The sequence below is a fragment of the Protomyctophum bolini genome (assembly GCF_963924005.1).
Source record: "Protomyctophum bolini genome assembly, chromosome: 17".
Taxonomy (NCBI): Eukaryota; Metazoa; Chordata; class Actinopteri; order Myctophiformes; family Myctophidae; genus Protomyctophum; species Protomyctophum bolini.
The window spans coordinates 27077895-27095394 of record NC_137878.1 but is presented as its reverse complement, the minus strand read 5'-3'; the positions used below and the strand labels follow the sequence as shown (position 1 = coordinate 27095394).

The window sequence follows — 17500 nt, the reverse complement described above, 5'->3', positions numbered from 1 at the left end:
GGAAAGGTAGAATGCAATCCCATAGTCTTTCCACAACAACATGAAGTAAAAGAAAAAGAAACACATATAATGACAGTGCTGGCTGGGAAAGTCTTGAAGTGATAAAGCAACACATTGCACTGACTCACTCCACAGGATCACAGCTGTGGTTGAGGTGCCATTGTAGGCATTAAAAGGTAATTGCCGGCAGTGCAGTTGGAAGTGCTCAGTGGCTCACCACCAGCAGCAGACAGAGGTTACACAACACAGCTCCCAGGAGGGGATCTGTGGGAGGCAGGTTGTTGCTGAAAACGGGCCACGTACGCGCTCGGTGGACATCCCCTGGATAGATGAAGGTTAAAAATAAATTATATTGTCCGTGTCCTGTAAAAAGCAAGTTATCTTTCCAATTATAGCTTCTTCTTTTTTTTCTTTTTTTTTTTTACTGCAACAGCACAACCCAATCAAAACTACACAGCTCAGTGTTTTCCCCCGCCCTTCAAGCCAGAACAGGGCAGTTAGTCAGGGAATATTATCAGTATAATCTGGGAATACATTTCTTACCAAGAATTTTCTTCACCAATGTGTTTGTAAAGGTGTCTATACCAATTCATTCATTAAATCATTCTGAATCCATTCCAAGCATTAGTTTTGCACGAAAAACACTCCTAGCCACTTGCCCAAATATGCCCAAATGTGCTGACTTCATCACGATGACGGCTATGGCCATTTTTAGCCCAAGGACTGTTTTTCGTGCAAAACTAATGCTTGGAATTGATTCAGAATGATGAAAACCTCCTAGTTTGACACGTCACATGCTACTTAAGGCATAATTAAATTTAGAACATTTTGCCTTATAATGGTTGTATGGTACCCCAACTTTCAGCAGCTGTCAAAAATTCCCCTAGGGTCGTTGAATATAAACCAATGTGGGATATGTCAGTAGACACATTTACAAACACATTGGTGAAGAAAATTCTTGGTAAGAAATGTATTCCCAGATTGTATTAATATCCCCTGACTAAGTGGCAAAATCCAAAAGAGTTTCGGACACATCGTTAAAGAGCTTGAATATTTCCAAATTTAAGGGCCATATGGCACTTACATGCAAAGTGACCACTTACTTACTGTAAGAGGGTAATGATGTGAAATTGGACTTCAGCATGATGAACTATCCCACTACATTATTTGATTTAACCCATTTTGGGCGGGAACCCATTTTGGAGTTAGCATTACGTTTTAGCTATTGAAAAATAGCAGATCTACAAGCTCATAGCGTGCCACCGAGTGGCGCGCTACGAGCTTGTAGGTCTGCTATTTTTTTTAAACCGAAGAACGACTGACATGGAAACATAGCTTTTTCAGAAAACTGTCATTTTTAGAATCTGATCTCAGGTCAGAATGGGTTAATGCCCAGTGGGGGGGGGGGGGGGGGGGGGGGGGGGGGTTAATGTGTGACCCAGTGTAAGAGAGAATTTGGATTATCGCGGAGCTACATAGTACTGGGCCACATGGCTCGGAAACCATTGGTTTCCACGCCTTACTTATTGCTTAATTACTACTATATTTAACATGATTTCCCAAAAAACATCGGATGTCATTTTAGTCTGAATCAAAATAAATTACCTGCTGGTATATATTGAATTTAAAATGTTTTTTGTTTTTTTTTAATGGCGAACCAAATAAAAAAAACTCACTGTTTTTAGTGTAGTTTTGCTGGGTCATGTGCTGTATAAAGAGAGTTACCTAAATATATTAATTCTAAAACATGCAGCTCTACTATTTCCAAAGATGTATTTTGACTTTGAGCCAAGGAATTGTGACAATCCAAAACTTTAATGCCGCTTAACTCAGGGAAGCCAAAAGGCCTTTTCAAAAGTACAAAGCAAATTCCAAAGAGGCAAAACTAAACAAAGTGTGTGTGTGTGTGTGTGTGTGTGTGTGTGTGTGTGTGTGTGTGTGTGTGTGTGTGTGTGTGTGTGTGTGTGTGTGTGTGTGTGTGTGTGTGTGTGTGTGTGTGTGTGTGTGTGTGTGTGTGTGTGTGTGTGTGTGTGTGTGTGTGTGTGTGTGTGTGTGTGTGTGTGTGTGTGTGTGTGTGTGTGTGTGTGTGTGTGTGTGCATGTGTTCGTGCAAAGAGTCCAGTATTTATAGGTGGTGGGTTGATTGTAGCAGTGTTCACAGGTTTTTAATGGGCTGGGCTGATGAGAGTGGAACCAGGTGTGTAGCTGTTACTGGCTGATACTGGCAATAAGCCACTCCCGACCTACTTCTACACAATTTAGAAGACTTGCACACGGACTTGGAACACACCCTCAAACAGGAGTTAAAGTTTCGGACCCCGCTGCGCCACAACTTGGACAAAGTTTTGCAACAGACACAAACTATTGCTGACTGTAGACAGATGGACTGGCCACCGTAATTCCCCAGGTCTTCATCCAGCCAGATGATGAGTGAGTGAGTGGTGTGATCAATCACTCACTGCATCTGTAAGAGGGCGGCTACCTGGGGAAGAGACAAATAGAAGATCAGGAAATCAGGACGCACACAACACTACGGTCGGCACACACACACACACACACACACACACACACACACACACACACACACACACACCTGCCGTCTCCATTTTGCTTTGAAGCACAAACCATGCTTATTGTTTATTCCTGTGACAGCAATCTATAAATTACTCTGAAATCTGAGATCATTCTGAATTGAAATCTCTGAAATCTGACAAATCGCTTTATACTGACCACAACAATGGACTACACACAGATACGTTATGTTTTTTGACATGCATCATGTCACCATCAGCTCTCTCTGTCGCTCTCTCTCTTTCTCTCTCTCTCTCTCTCTCTCTCTTGCCCTCTCTTTCATGTGAAGCGTGACAAAACAACATTAAAATGACATTAAAAGGACATTAATCTGTGCTTTGTTAAACTCGATCAAACAGCGGTACTCTACTAAGTAGACATCTACTCTTGAAACCCAAGTTGTCTGACTTCTCTGTGACTCCGTGTATGGCGCGCAGCCTGCTTGACATTCCCCGCGCTGGCGAACCGCAGGCCTGGGATCAGATGGGGCCTTTTTGTTTCTGTGTGAATGTAGGCCCAGCTACCATTGATCTTAAGCCCCTTTCCTTTTCGCCCAAGGATCCTAGGCTCTTTACCGTCTAGTTCGGTTCCCTCGTCTCCCCCCATGGAGTATCGACTCTCCCAGATGTTCTGTTTCTACCCCCTGCTGTAGCTATCAGGCCCTGGGGCGAACGGGGTGTGGCTGTACACGCTGCGGATTGTGTACCCCTCTCTCTCTTTCCGTCTTTACATTCCCCCCTCTGTCTTTCTCCAGCTGCGTGCGTCCCTATAGGTCTATAGAATTTTAAATCACATTGTGTGTCTTTCAGTCCTTCCCACTGAGGGTACATGGAGAGGCGCGAGAGACCATGCGAGAAACTTGCTGCTGAGAGGAAATGGCACGTCGCTTCCTCTGAAGCGCCCTGTTAAGTTGTGCAACGCCCTGATAGCGACGATGCACATTTGAGCCCCCCCTCCCCCCCGCGCCTTCATGTCTCTGTTTAGACACAGATAAACAATCCTCCTCAGTGATGGCAACAGTCTTTAGCTATTATGCCACAGTTTAACCCATTTTGGGGCATTATGCTATAATTTAGCTTTTGAAAAATAACAGATCCACAAGCTCATAGTGCGCGCTACGAGCTTGTAAGTCTGCTATTTTTTGAAAAATCGTGAACATATTTATTTCAGAAAACTGGAGGATTTAGAATTTTCTTTTTTCATTTTGAGGTCTAAATGGGTTAATTTGCCCTGCTGCAGTTTCACACCGCCATCCACCCATGACACTTTGTATGTGTGCGTGCTCATGTGCACACACAGGCGCACACACACACACACACACACACACACACACACACACACACACACACACACACACACACACAGAGTAACATTGTTCGCTGTAGGGGCATCAGGAGTCATTAACGTCATGCCGATCAGCTTGGAAAGTGTTCCAGGAAGTGTGCACTCCTCTCCCCCTCTCACGTCTCACACACAGAAGTGAAGCAACGTGCAGTGGAAATGCTCTGTGATTACCAACGGTCGGGGGTGCAGCGATCGTATGGTGGAGATAAATATTCTGTGACTACTTCAAAGGAAGTAGGAATTATTGGAAGAAAAGCTGGCAGTGGGTGGTAATCTGTGATGTATGAGAGCTGGCTGTGAATGAGTTAAGAGACACTGTCTGGCCGCAACGGGCGTGACGGACCGACTTGAACTTCTGAGGTCAGAGAAGGATGCAGCCTCTGTTTCTCGTATCTCTCTCTTTATCCACCTGCCTCTCTCTCTCTCTCTTGTGCACACAAGAACACACATGTACATAAGCGCACGCACACGCACGCACACGCACACACACACACACACACACACACACACACACACACACACACACGGAGTCTATGCTGGAGTTGCAGGTCAATGCGCATATGACAGAGTGATATGTCACATCTCCTATCTTAATCCCTCAGTTCTACCTTTAACCTGTGTGTGTGTGTGTGTGTGTGTGTGTGTGTGTGTGTGTGTGTGTGTGTGTGTGTGTGTGTGTGTGTGTGTGTGTGTGTGTGTGTGTGTGTGTGTGTGTGTGTCTATTGTCAAACAGTGGTGGGGCCCCCTGGTGTTCCCCACTTTGAAAATGTGTGTTCTAACAGAGTGGTACCCAAAATAGAACTTTGATGTCTCCCCGGGACACAAACTAGTGAAAATAGCAGATATTCAAGCTCACAACGCTCCGCCGTTTGGGAACCAGTGATCTAACACATCAACAGCACATCAAGTTTATCCGTATAGCCTGTTGCCGCACCCAGCCATTTCACCGGGGAGGAGTTTGTGTCGCCATTTATTCCTTCCAAGAGTATAGTTACAGGAAGAATTAGGCCAGCGACTTGTTGTATCTTGTATCAAAGTCTAGGTTTTATACAGGCAGCCCCTGCTGGATTCTGATATCTGGGACTTTTATTGCATATTGCTGATGGTGCATGGGGTGAAAAAACTCACCTCCGGCTCCCACATCTCACTGCCTTTTGTTCCTTCTTTCACTTTCTGTCTCTCTTGTGTCTGTCTGTTTGTGTTCTGTCTGTCTATCTGTCTGTGTTCTGTCTCTGTCTCTGTCTCTGTCTCTTTCTCTGTCTCTGTCTCTGTCTCTCTCTGTCTCTCTCTCTCTCTCTCTCTCTCTCTCTCTCTCTCTCTCTCTCTCTCTCTCTCTCTCTCTCTCTCTCTCTCTCTCTCTCTCTCTCTCTCTCTCTCTCTCTCTCTCTCTGCTACCTACCTTTCTTACTGCTTTCTCTCATTCGTTCCAGCCCCCAGCGGTATCTGTCTCACTAAAAACCCTGAGCGCTCTCTCTCTCTCTCTCTCTCTCTCTCTCTCTCTCTCTCTCTCTCCTCTCTCTCTCTCTCTCTCTCTCTGTCTCTGTCTCTCTCTCTCTCTCTCTCTCTCTCTCTCTCTCTCTCTCTCTCTCCTTTCTATACCTGGACACCAACGTAATTGCTTATCTAGGGAGATATAAAAGCCAGGTAAATGGCTCTGCGCTTGTGTGTGCTTGTGCGAATATACGTATTCTACTGTGTGTGTGTGTGTGTGTGTGTGTGTGTGTGTGTGTGTGTGTGTGTGTGCGTGTGTGTGTGTGTGTGTGCGTGTGTGTGTGTGCGTGTGCGTGTGTGCGTGACAGATGTAGATGGATCTACAGATGGCCCATAAAGCAGCGGCTTGTAATGAAGCAACCGGGAGAGAAATCATGGTTATGGTAAACTGGGGAGAGAGAGAGAGAGAGAGAGAGAGGCAGAGAGATAGAGAGAGGGAGAGAGAGGCAGAGAGAGGCAGGCAATAAAGCATAAGAGCATGTTGTAGCCACTGGCCCTATATTAAACCAGTGTAATGAAGGGAGAGAGAGTGGGAGAGAGAGAGGGAGACAAAGAGAGAGAGACAGAGACAGACAGGTGAGGGAGGGGCGGTGGATAGAGAGACAGAGACAGACAGGTGAGGGAGGGGCGGTGGATAGAGAGACAGAGACAGACAGGTGAGGGAGGGGCGGTGGATAGATGGGAGAGAGAGAGAGACAAAGTGAGAGAGACAGAGAGACAGAGACAGACAGGTGAGGGAGGGGCGGTGGATAGATGGGAGAGAGAGAGAGACAAAGTGAGAGAGACAGAGAGACAGAGACAGACAGGTGAGGGAGGGGCGGTGGATAGATGAGACAGAGAGACAGAGACAGACAGGTGAGGGAGGGGCGGTGGATAGATGGGAGAGAGAGAGAGACAAAGTGAGAGAGACAGAGAGACAGAGACAGACAGGTGAGGGAGGGGCGGTGGATAGATGAGACAGAGAGACAGAGACAGACAGGTGAGGGAGGGGCGGTGGATAGATGGGAGAGAGAGAGAGACAAAGTGAGAGAGACAGAGAGACAGAGACAGACAGGTGAGGGAGGGGCGGTGGATAGATGGGAGAGAGAGAGAGACAAAGTGAGAGAGACAGAGAGACAGAGACAGACAGGTGAGGGAGGGGCGGTGGATAGATGAGACAGAGAGACAGAGACAGACAGGTGAGGGAGGGGCGGTGGATAGATGGGACAGAGAGACAGAGACAGACAGGTGAGGGAGGGGCGGTGGATAGATGGATAGATAGAGAGACAGAGAGACAGAGACAGACAGGTGAGGGAGGGGCGGTGGATAGATGGGAAGACTTTGGAAGACAGAGCAAAGAGGCAGAGATGAATAAAACGAGGGACACTGCATGGAGCAAAAGACAAGAGGGAGGGAGGGAGGAAGCAGATGGTGAATAGGGAGGAGGAGCCAAGATGAAATGGAGGACAGAGAGGAAGGAGCAAGGAGTGTGCGTTTGTGTGTGCGTGCGTGCAACAGCAGAGCGAACAACAAGCATCCTGACACTGTGGCCGGACAAATCGATAGGCTGACAGGTTAAAGTCTCACAGCCAATCACAGCACAGCACAGACGGTCTCTATGGTGATGGATGACCCTGTGTGTGTGTGTGTGTGTGTGTGTGTGTGTGTGTGTGTGTGTGTGTGTGTGTGTGTGTGTGTGTGTGTGTGTGTGTGTGTGTGTGTGTGTGTGTGTGTGTGTGTGTGTGTGTGTGTGTGTGTGTGTGTGTGTGTGTGTGTGTGTGTGTGTGTGTGTGTGTGTGTGTGTGTGTGTGTGTGTGTGTGTGTGTGTGTGTGTGTGTGTGTGTGTGTGTGCGTGCGTGCGTGCGCGCGCGCGTTATCAGGGTCTTTAGCTAAACGGATTTCCTCCATTCCACTGTTTTCCTGTTTAGAAGTTCAAGTTCCTTGGATCTACCAAGGTCACAGTACAGTGACCTTAACCACGTTCTTTGTCTGATGATCAATATAAAAAATCACACCCGTTCAAGCCTGTTTTCTCAACTCGCTGTTTTCAGCAAGACATTACTCTATAAGCCATATCTCCAAAACTGGTGGGTCAAACTGAACAAGCAATATGTCAATTTGAAGCTATGATTCCCTGCTTTCATATGAAATTTAATAAATGAAAATTATAAAAAGAAATCCAATGGCAGTCCCTCCTTCAAAAAGATATGTTGACATACCCCAAAGATGCTCCACAGTCACAGTCATAGTAGCCTATCATTGGAAACACTTTCAGAGCAATTTGATGAACAATAGAAACACTGGCATCCAATCAATATCCATCGGAATTTACAAGCAGTCACAGTCATTCATCAGTGGAGCTCCCATCATTGTCTTTATTGTTATCTTTACCGTTCACATTGTTTGGGGTGGACAGCCTTTAAGACTGTGACAAGTTTCCAGCCTGGTGGCACACGTCTATTCCTGTTCTCACTAATTGCACTCTACGAGCCAGAGAACCGCAATGTCGAGATCAATAGCGGCTTGTTTATCGAAATAAAGTGAATGGGTGTGGTGTGGGTGGTCAAAGGGTTAAATAAAGTGAATGGGTGTGGTGTGGGTGGTCAAAGGGTTAAATAAAGTGAATGGGTGTGGTGTGGGTGGTCAAAGGGTTGAATAAAGTGAATGGGTGTGGTGTGGGTGGTCAAAGGGTTAAATAAAGTGAATGGGTGTGGTGTGGGTGGTCAAAGGGTTAAATAAAGTGAATGGGTGTGGTGTGGGTGGTCAAAGGGTTAAATAAAGTGAATGGGTGTGGTGTGGGTGGTCAAAGGGTTAAATAAAGGGTAATATGCTCACAATGCGATATTCGGGGCTTGATTAGAGCTTAAGTTGACTTAGATATGCCAAAAATTTGCACGAACCGTCACATGGAATCCGATTTTTACAAATGCGACTTTTTACAAATCCGTCTCAGTCTTGCGTGTCTTAAGTACCAGGACTTAACTTAAGACCTGGAGGCGTGGCCCATGCTTTTTGGCTGTTTTGAGGTCTGAGGCCTCCAGGTCTTAAGTTAAGTCATAAGACGGCGCTCAGTCTTAATGCTTACTTGTTTGTACTCTCTCTCTCTCTCTCTCTCTCTCTCCCTTATCTCTCCCCCCCTTATTTTCTTCCTCTCTCTCTGTCTGACTAGTTTCATAGTTCTATCCATCAAGCAGAGATAATAAGACTAGTTTCATACACTAGTTTCATAGTTCTATCTATCTAGTTTCATAGTTCTATCCATCAAGCAGAGATAATAAGACTAGTTTCATACACTAGTTTCATAGTTCTATCTATCTAGTTTCATAGTTCTATCCATCAAGCAGAGATAATAAGACTGGAGTTTAGGAGACTCTCTCCCTCCTCTTCCTCTCTGTGTGTCACTGCCGTTTCATAGTTGCATCAATCACGCTCCAACAATAAGACCGGACTTAGTCCCTCCTCTCCCACCTCGTTGCTGGTTTATGGCCAGTAATACACTGTGTGTGTGTGTGTGTGTGTGTGTGTGTGTGTGTGGCGCGCGCGCACATATTAAAATATAAGTGTGTTAGAGTGACTTGCTTCAATACTTGCAGGGCTATGAATGAGTCTAGTGGGAATAATGGGGTTAAGCATTAAGCTGTATACAATCCCTCTTTATATCCAGAGCTGGGAAGGCAATGTGCTCGCAGTCACAATAAAAAACAAAAACAATGAAACCACTGGTGTTCTTTTTATATGAGCTGTTTTGAACAGTGCACCGTAGAAACCTCGGTGTTCATTTAACACTGAGAGTGTAGACATTGTTGTATAATTTAGTTTGACAGCACAGTAGAGCATCGAAGATACAAAGCGAAGTATCACTTGGACTGACACATGTGAGCTATGATTAGTATGATATTAAACTCATCTTTACCATGTGAGCTCTGATATGAAACTCATCTTTACCATGTGAGCTCTGATATGAAACTCATCTTTACCATGTGAGCTCTGATATGAAACTCATCTTTACCATGTGAGCTATGATATTATACTCATCTTTACCATGTGAGCTATGATATTAAACTCATCTTTACCATGTGAGCACTTATATGAAACTCATCTTTACCATGTGAGCTATGATATGAAACTCATCTTTACCATGTGAGCTATGATATGAAACTCATCTTTACCATGTGAGCTCTGATATGAAACTCATCTTTACCATGTGAGCACTTATATGAAACTCATCTTTACCATGTGAGCTCTGATATTAAACTCATCTTTACCATGTGAGCACTGATATTAAACTCATCACCAACCTTTCATCTTCCTTCATCTGTCAGAAACATCAAGACATTAATAGCTCTTCTCTCTATTGTTTTAGAACAAAGACTGAGGTTAGGGTTAGCGACCCATTGTGTCTGTCTGATGTGTTATTAATGATCACCGTAGTATGCTTCTACGTGTTGTTTGTATTGGTTGTGCTGATGAAATGCTCTGTATAGCACTTTGGTACAACAAAAGTTGTTATATGTGCTTTATCAATAACTGTGTTTTGATTACGATTCACAAGCGGCTGCTCTGTTTCCTCAGCCACAACTAAATCACATCAAGTAGATTGTCTATGCTGAGCAGTGAGCACGTAACACGGGACTGTCTTCTTTGCCACACCAACACCAAAAACTAAAATAAAAAATGTCATGCATCCAATTTAACATCAATTCTCCCTCCCTCCCTCTCTCCCTCTCCCTCCCTCCCTCTCTCTCTCTGTAGAACTGCACAGCACATCGTGTGGCAACCCGGGCGTTCCACCCAAGGCGGTACTCACCGGGGCGGGCCGCTTCGCCGTGGGCGACAGCGTGCACTACACCTGCGTTTCTGGCTACGTGCTGGACGGCCACGCCACGCTCACCTGCACCACCAACACCGGAAACACGGCCGTGTGGGACTTCCCTGCTCCCATCTGTAGAGGTACGGACCGACCGTCTGTCTGTACGCGTGTGTGTGTGTGTGTGTGTGTGTGTGTGTGTGTGTTACTGTACATGAGGAGGAGATTCATTCTAAAATGAGATCCTGAGAGAGGGGGAGGGGAGAGACCTGCTTACTGCTACATGAAATAATGTGATTGCGCGGTCTACTTTGTAAAGTGGTCTACTTTGTAATTCCTCTGTTGAGATGAACACACAGTCAAACTATGGACATATGGATATATCATTTCAGAATGAAACTCTTTGTGTGTGTGTGTCTGTGTGTGTGTGTGTGTGTGTGTGTGTGTGTGTGTGTGTGTGTGTGTGTGTGTGTGTGTGTGTGTGTGTGTGTGTGTGTGTGTGTGTGTGTGTGCGCGCTTGTGCGTGCGTGTGTGCACGCGTGTGTGCGTGCGTGCATGTGTGTGAGAGAGACAGACTGACAGAGCCCCTGCATTGTGTGCATATGTGTGAGAAAGCGAGGCAGACAACACACATTGACAGTGAAGGTTTCTATGTACTGATAAACGTGGAGGCTTTTTATGTAGGTTAGTTGTCTTCACCGTACTGTGTTGGGGTAGCTGGTGGCAGATGGACAGGTGGTGGGTTTTGTGTATATCTATTTCAGGTAATCAGTCAGTGTACATGTGTTGATTTGGGTTTAGATGTCCTTATACTAGTTTAGATGTTTGATGCAGTGGCTGCATGGCTGTGGTTAACCTTCAGATAGTTCTCTTTGCAGAGGGTTAGTTAGTGGTGTCAGTGATAAAGTGATGAAATACCCTTTTGTCTATAGGATTCATAATAATAATCTGTATCTATTGATTGCTCTTATTATAATTCCTCTATTCAAACCTGGGTGTGCAGTATGTCTGTGTGTCCCTGCAGTCAACTCGGTTGAAATGTTAACTAGTTACCGCAAAAAGGAGTGGGTTAAAGTAACAACACTGGCAATGGAACGGAAAGTATGAGAGCTCTAGGAAACGAATGAAAGTGGCAGCACAAAGAAAAATGTGATGCGCATGGAGATAACAGTTGTCATTTGGACAACAGGTCCAAATAAGTACATCAGATAACAAGAGTATTGAGCAATGGGTGGGCTGTCATATCCCGACTTGCATGGTGAGTTCCTAGTTGTACTAATCATAATAATAACGGTCATTCTCCTCATATTGCGGTATTTGCAAATGGGAGCCTTTCGAAATGCAGCATGCGTGTAAGTTTATTGTCTCAATGACAATAACTGGAGCGTGTGTAGGAGAGAGTAAACAGGGGATGATGGGGGGAAATGTCATCTTGTCAGCATTGGATTAGCATGAGCAATGTCTATGTCACTCTGTTAGGGAAGCTAAGACGAGCTAAGCTACTAATACACCTGTCCTACACACGTGCACAGATGCAGACACACATGTGGCGCGTGTGAATGCTTAATACGAATTGCCAGGGGCGTTCATATACCAGCCGTAATAGCTTTGCATCAATTATTCAGTCAGCCAATCAAATGGCTCGGAATGGATTGCTTTCAGCAATATAACAGAGAGAGACAGAGAGAGAGAGAGAGTCTATGTGAAAACACAAGCTCCTGTTCACCTATAGCTGCCCAACTCTGTGCATAATCCTGTAAATATTAATAAAATAGAATAGAATACATTGTACAGTAAGCAAAGTCACTCCCTTCCTGAAATACCTCCATCTGTCATCTAAACGCTAAAGATGTGCGGCATCCTTTCATCAATAGTGGCTGGCTGGGTGAACAGTTTGAAGGACGGCCAATTTAGTTTTTTTGCTTGAACGACACACAGCTCCAGTACAGTACAGTTTTTCCGCAGAGCGGTGACTAAACGGTACATCCCGTACCCCGAGTTCTATCTGTCACGGTGGAAGCACACCTCGAGGAGACCACACTCACACTAGCCTGAAAAGAGACCTATGGTTCAGTCACAAATGGGTCCGGACGGTTAGCTCCACCGTCTGGGCACGTACAGTAGGATGGTTAGCTCCACCGTCTGGGCACGTACAGTAGGATGGTTAGCTCCACCGTCTGGGCACGTACAGTAGGATGGTTAGCTCCACCGTCTGGGCACGTACAGTAGGATGGTTAGCTCCACCGTCTGGGCACGTACAGTACAGTAGGCTGCTGAGCCAGCCTGATGGTGTTGGCACGGGTTTGACGGTCTTTGCCGTGTGTCTTCCCCCCATCTCTCTCCCCATTTCCCCATTACTTTCAACCTATCAATAAAGATTGCCACGTCAGCGAATGGCATGTGGGTCTTGCATAACACTGAATGAGCCCCTGGAGTATAGTATATCTGACTGAACTAACTCATTTCTCTGGGCATATGAGGGGCAGACCATGCATCTCCCGGCTGAGACAACCCAACCCCCTCTGCTCCCGTCCGACTCCACACAGCGGAGATCACTGACGTCACCACATCTGCACTCCTATTGGTTAGCGAAAACACAAGGTTGGCTCCGCTCGTATGCCAGTTCTCGTGCATCTCTCGCCCAGGCGTTTTTTTTCCTTCTCTCCTTTGAAACAAATGGCCTGTGGGCTCCGAGGCTATACACTCACACTGATAACTGACCTCGCGTCAGCTGCGTGTAGCCGGTGGAACACGGTCACCTACCTGATAACTGACCCTGGGTCAGCTGCGTGTAGCTGGTGGAACACGGTCACCTACCGAAGCCTGGTGGTTTCCTGTTAGTCCCAGGCCACGCCCAACCTGCTGAACGCAGGGTGATGTGATGGATGGTGTCGTACAGCGCGGCCAAGGTCAAGTAACGGTAGCAGGCGGGCGCTCTGTCGCCGCCGCCGGCACCGCGCGAACAAATAGCTTGTGACGACGAACGAGCAGAGGCGGACAGTAATAGAAGTGAAATTACTGTGAAAGTAGCTGTACTGTATAGACAAAAGGTATCCAAAAGGTTGTACTGCATGTCAAGGTGTAAATTGCAGACTTGAAAAGAAAATAATCCAAGGCTCTCCGTCTTTGGTGAAAAATGTAATCGTTTATTTAATGATGAGCAAGGCAAATAAATAACAGGACCTACGCGTTTCGACCAAAAGGTCTTCGTCAGGGTCTATCTCTATGAGATACATTAAAATTTTCACCAAAGACGAAGTGTCTTGGATTCTTTTCTTTTCAAGTCTGCAATTTACACCTTGACATGCAGTACAACTTACCTTTTGTCTATATGGTTTTACCTGTATCACAAAAGAGCACCCATCTAAGAGCCACTAACAGATCCCTGCAGCGCTTCCATTCATCTATTTCTAGTACTGTACTGTACTTAGCCTACATGTTTTGAGTGCCTGTACTTGACTTTCACTTATTACTGCACTTCATTTCTAGAATGGGAGAAAGTGTATACAGGCCTATTCCAAGTTCACGGTGCATTGCGATGCGTTGTGAGCTTGTTATTGGGGGGGAAATGACTAAATGCATTTATATTACAAAATGAATTAAGAATGTAATTTGTATCTTTAAAAGCATGCACTTTGTAATACTTTTTAAAAGCAAGTGCTCCAGTACTTTGAATCAAGTACAAATTTGACAGAGCAACTTTCACTTACAGTACAGTTTTTGAGTAATATTTTACCAATATATCTCAAGTACTGGTGTTGAGTATACTTTGTCCAGCATTGGTGACGTACCAGGGGAGTTATTGTGAATTGTGTTGACCGCAGCCATACTGTTCTTTAATTGGAGTTACTCACACAACAGTTCCTCAAGGGCGTTGGATATTAAACTTGGAAGTACAAAGTGTCAGAGCTGGTTTTATTTTTGTTTTATTATTTGGTACAGTTAGTATAGCCTCTCCGGGAGAGTATCGGGGACAGACAGCAGTGAGGTGAGCTGTTTTCAATCAGCTAGGTTCAAAACCACTGCCGAGTTGAAGGGATTTTGTGATGAAAAGTGTGTTTGTGTGCTCGTGTAACGGTGCTTTTACTGTATGTGAATGCATTCGGTTTGTGTTTACAACTTTTCCTATTAAGTTGATGCCGATTTGTTTAAAAAATGTCCTTGAACCTACAAAACATCCGTTCTTCTGCACACGCACGCACACACGCGCACATAATTCTGCTTCCTGTGACCTCACACAGACTATATGAGATGGATATTCATGTGTGTGTGTGTGTGTGTGTGTGTGTGTGTGTGTGTGTGTGTGTGTGTGTGTGTGTGTGTGTGTGTGTGTGTGTGTGTGTGTGTGTGTGTGTGTGTGTGTGTGTCATGAGCGTAATGCACTGTGAAAGCCTGTTTGTAGGACTGTCAACACAAATGTATTTATTCACAGTACAGTCTCTTCAAGTTCTCACTGCCTGACTGACTGACTGACTGACAGAGAGAGAGAGAGAGAGGAGAGAGTGAATGAAAACACAGGAAGGAGGTCTTAGTGTCTGAAGTGAAACTGTAATGTACTGCAGTGACAAAACTCAAAATTACAGCTGAGAATCGGAAATGAAAATGAGTGCGTGTTGAAACTGCATAATGAGTGTGCGTGCGTGCTTGCGTGCGTGTTATTTGTCATCACCGCTGTAGTTAAGCCCTCATCTCAGCAGACAAAGACCGGCACCATGGCTGAAAAACAGATCCACCAGGGCTAATCAATATTCCGTACACGGACAAATGTGTCCATGGCAAGACTTGGCCTTGTCCGTGGCAAATTCTAGATTTTGTTTTTACACGCTATTATAATGTTCTTTTTTTTTCATTAGGACAGCAGTTCTCTAAAGTTTTATTTTCAAGGAACCCCATAACTCTGAGAGTACACAAATAGACCCATTTGGGGTCCATTTGGTTCCATTTGTACACTGAGTTACACACCTGTAATTTACAATGGGAAAGCTGCCTAGCAGCCCGTTGTTGACGGCCATCGCGGTCCCGTCACTAGTCGTGTTAGAAGTAATCAAACCTTCGTTGGTTGCCGATCCTCCAAAGGGTCTTTTGGCTACATGCTATTATATCTAGCACTATCCAAGATGGTGCCGTGCCACCTTGAAATGGGCTCTGAGGCTGCAAATCGCTCGGCGCATTGATTTAATGGTTCCAAATGACGCTGGGCATTAAGAGTGTTAATATTGAGTGACTGCAGTTTCTTCCATCGGTGAAATGTCCCTTTAAACAAGCACAGGTGCAGCCACGAAAATGTCCGACCCTGACAGTTATCTGTGTGTTTGCAGTGCTCACAGATAGCATCACGCGGCCCTGATGTGGTGGCTGGCACTAGTAGTTCATAGCATCACACGGCCCTGATATGATGGCTGGCACTAGTAGTTCACACACAACCAAATGATCCCAGTCAAGCGTTTTGTTCTCCTCCTTTTAATAACAGTGCTGTTCTCTACAGGCCTCTGCGGGCCTGTAGTGGTGTAGGCTAGCAACTATGAGAACCATCTGGTAAAGGAATGGGGTGTGTGTGTGTGTGTGTGTGTGTGTGTGTGTGTGTGTATGTGTGTGTGTGTGTGTGTGTGTGTGGAAGGGGGGGGGTGTATCCAACATTTCAAGTGAGTGTTTTTGTCGCTGTTGTTATTGTTTTTTTTTTAGTTTAGTTTAGTTTTTTTCAGCTTTGTCACAACCCTCCTCAAAGATGCAATCAAACTGTGATGAAAATGTTTTTCCAGCGCATACCCCCCATCAGCAACAACAACATCTGGCATGTTTTCACTGGGATTCATACACACGTGCACGCACGCAGCCACGCACCGTAAGATAAAAACACTGTCACTTTTAGCTAGAAGGGAGACTAACAGACTAGCAGCGTGAAAACAATCTCTGCAAAATTACATCTGTTCATTGTAGCCTGACAAAGAAAAGGTAAGAAGGAAGGATAATGAGAAAGAGAGAAAATAAATGGAAGGAAGGAAGGAAGGAAGGAAGGAAGGAAAAGCTAAATAGAAATGTCTGGTTTAGAATCTCGCTAACAGTCGTTGCTATGGTCACCATATCTAAATTAGAGTCTAATTGGCTGTTTTCATTTCCCCTCTTTCTTTTCCCCTCCCAATTTAGGATGGTCATTATGCCAATTATGTCAATGGCGTCAATGAACTACAACCTGGTCCCTGACACTGCCAACCCAACCCAATTCAATGAACTACAACCTGGTCCCTGTCACTGCCAACCCCCACTGGTTGTTGTAAGAAGGGAGGGTGTAGAGTAGACCACTGTTTCCCAAACAGTAGCAGGCTCATACTCTGTGTCTATAGAGCACTGCAGAGTGCGTGCGTGCGTGCGTAGTACGGAATGAGTATACATTCCGTGTGTATTAACTGATTTGGTTTGATATCCTCTAGCTTTTGGCTGTTATAAGTGCCCATTTCTGAGAGCTTTCCCAAAGCTTTGATACGTGCATTGGATCCAAACGTCCCTGAGTATGTCTTTATGCTAATGTGAGTCTCAAACTGTGCTAAAATCCCTACCTGACATTCACACGGTGGCTGCTGCCCACTTCACCTTCAGTCCACAACATTCCCCGCATGTGGAGGAAGGACATGCAGTCAAAGTAAACTGGCAGGTGACATACAGTACGCGTACAGTAGTGATACTTTGCAGTGTTTTATTTTCTCAAATATTGAACTTTAATTACAGTGTATAGTTCCCTGGTGCTCTGCTGCCTCCTCTGTGGCATTTCAAATAGAAGCAGTTTTGATTGGACTAAAGTAAACGATCAATGGGGGCTAATCACATTGATACAGTTGAGCCACAGGTGTAAGTAGTGCAATTACATTGTCAATATTGTCTTGTCTTGTCTTGTACAGATATTAACGATCAAAACCTATGCGTCACAGAAACAATCTACTGTATATGAAATACACATTTGCACATTCTTTTTCCTTTCTTGCATGATGTGAATGAGGCATGCAAGAGAGTCCAAATGCTGAGAAAATACTTGATTAATTGAAGTTAATGGAAGGCCAAGTTTAACAACTGCGAAACAAAGAATGTGCTTAGAAACTCTCCCAGTATAATCCAGGTGTCATGTGCTCAGTAGAAACGAAAAAGCATGTGCATTTTTGCTCAAACTTGAGATACTATTTAAAACATGTCTCACGCACAGACAAGCAGCACACATGAACACAAAAACCTTTTTGGGGTATATAGTTTTGCTGTTGTCAAAGTTGATCCCCTATTATCTCCAATTCATCAAGTATTTTCTCAATTCCTTCACGAGGAG

The 17500-nt window shown here is 45.0% G+C and overlaps 1 protein-coding gene across 2 annotated transcripts in view; it reads left to right on the top strand.

Annotated features, from left to right (window-relative positions):
• csmd3b (CUB and Sushi multiple domains 3b) overlaps window positions 1-17500 on the top strand; it is a gene marked incomplete at its 3' end in the record, with an annotated part of 479766 nt that overhangs the window by 164184 nt on the left and 298082 nt on the right. For both annotated transcript variants that reach the window (XM_080787482.1, XM_080787483.1), the window contains one exon: window positions 10137-10334. In XM_080787482.1, coding sequence (XP_080643608.1) covers window positions 10137-10334 — 198 coding nt within the window. The remainder of the gene's footprint in view (window positions 1-10136; window positions 10335-17500) is intronic.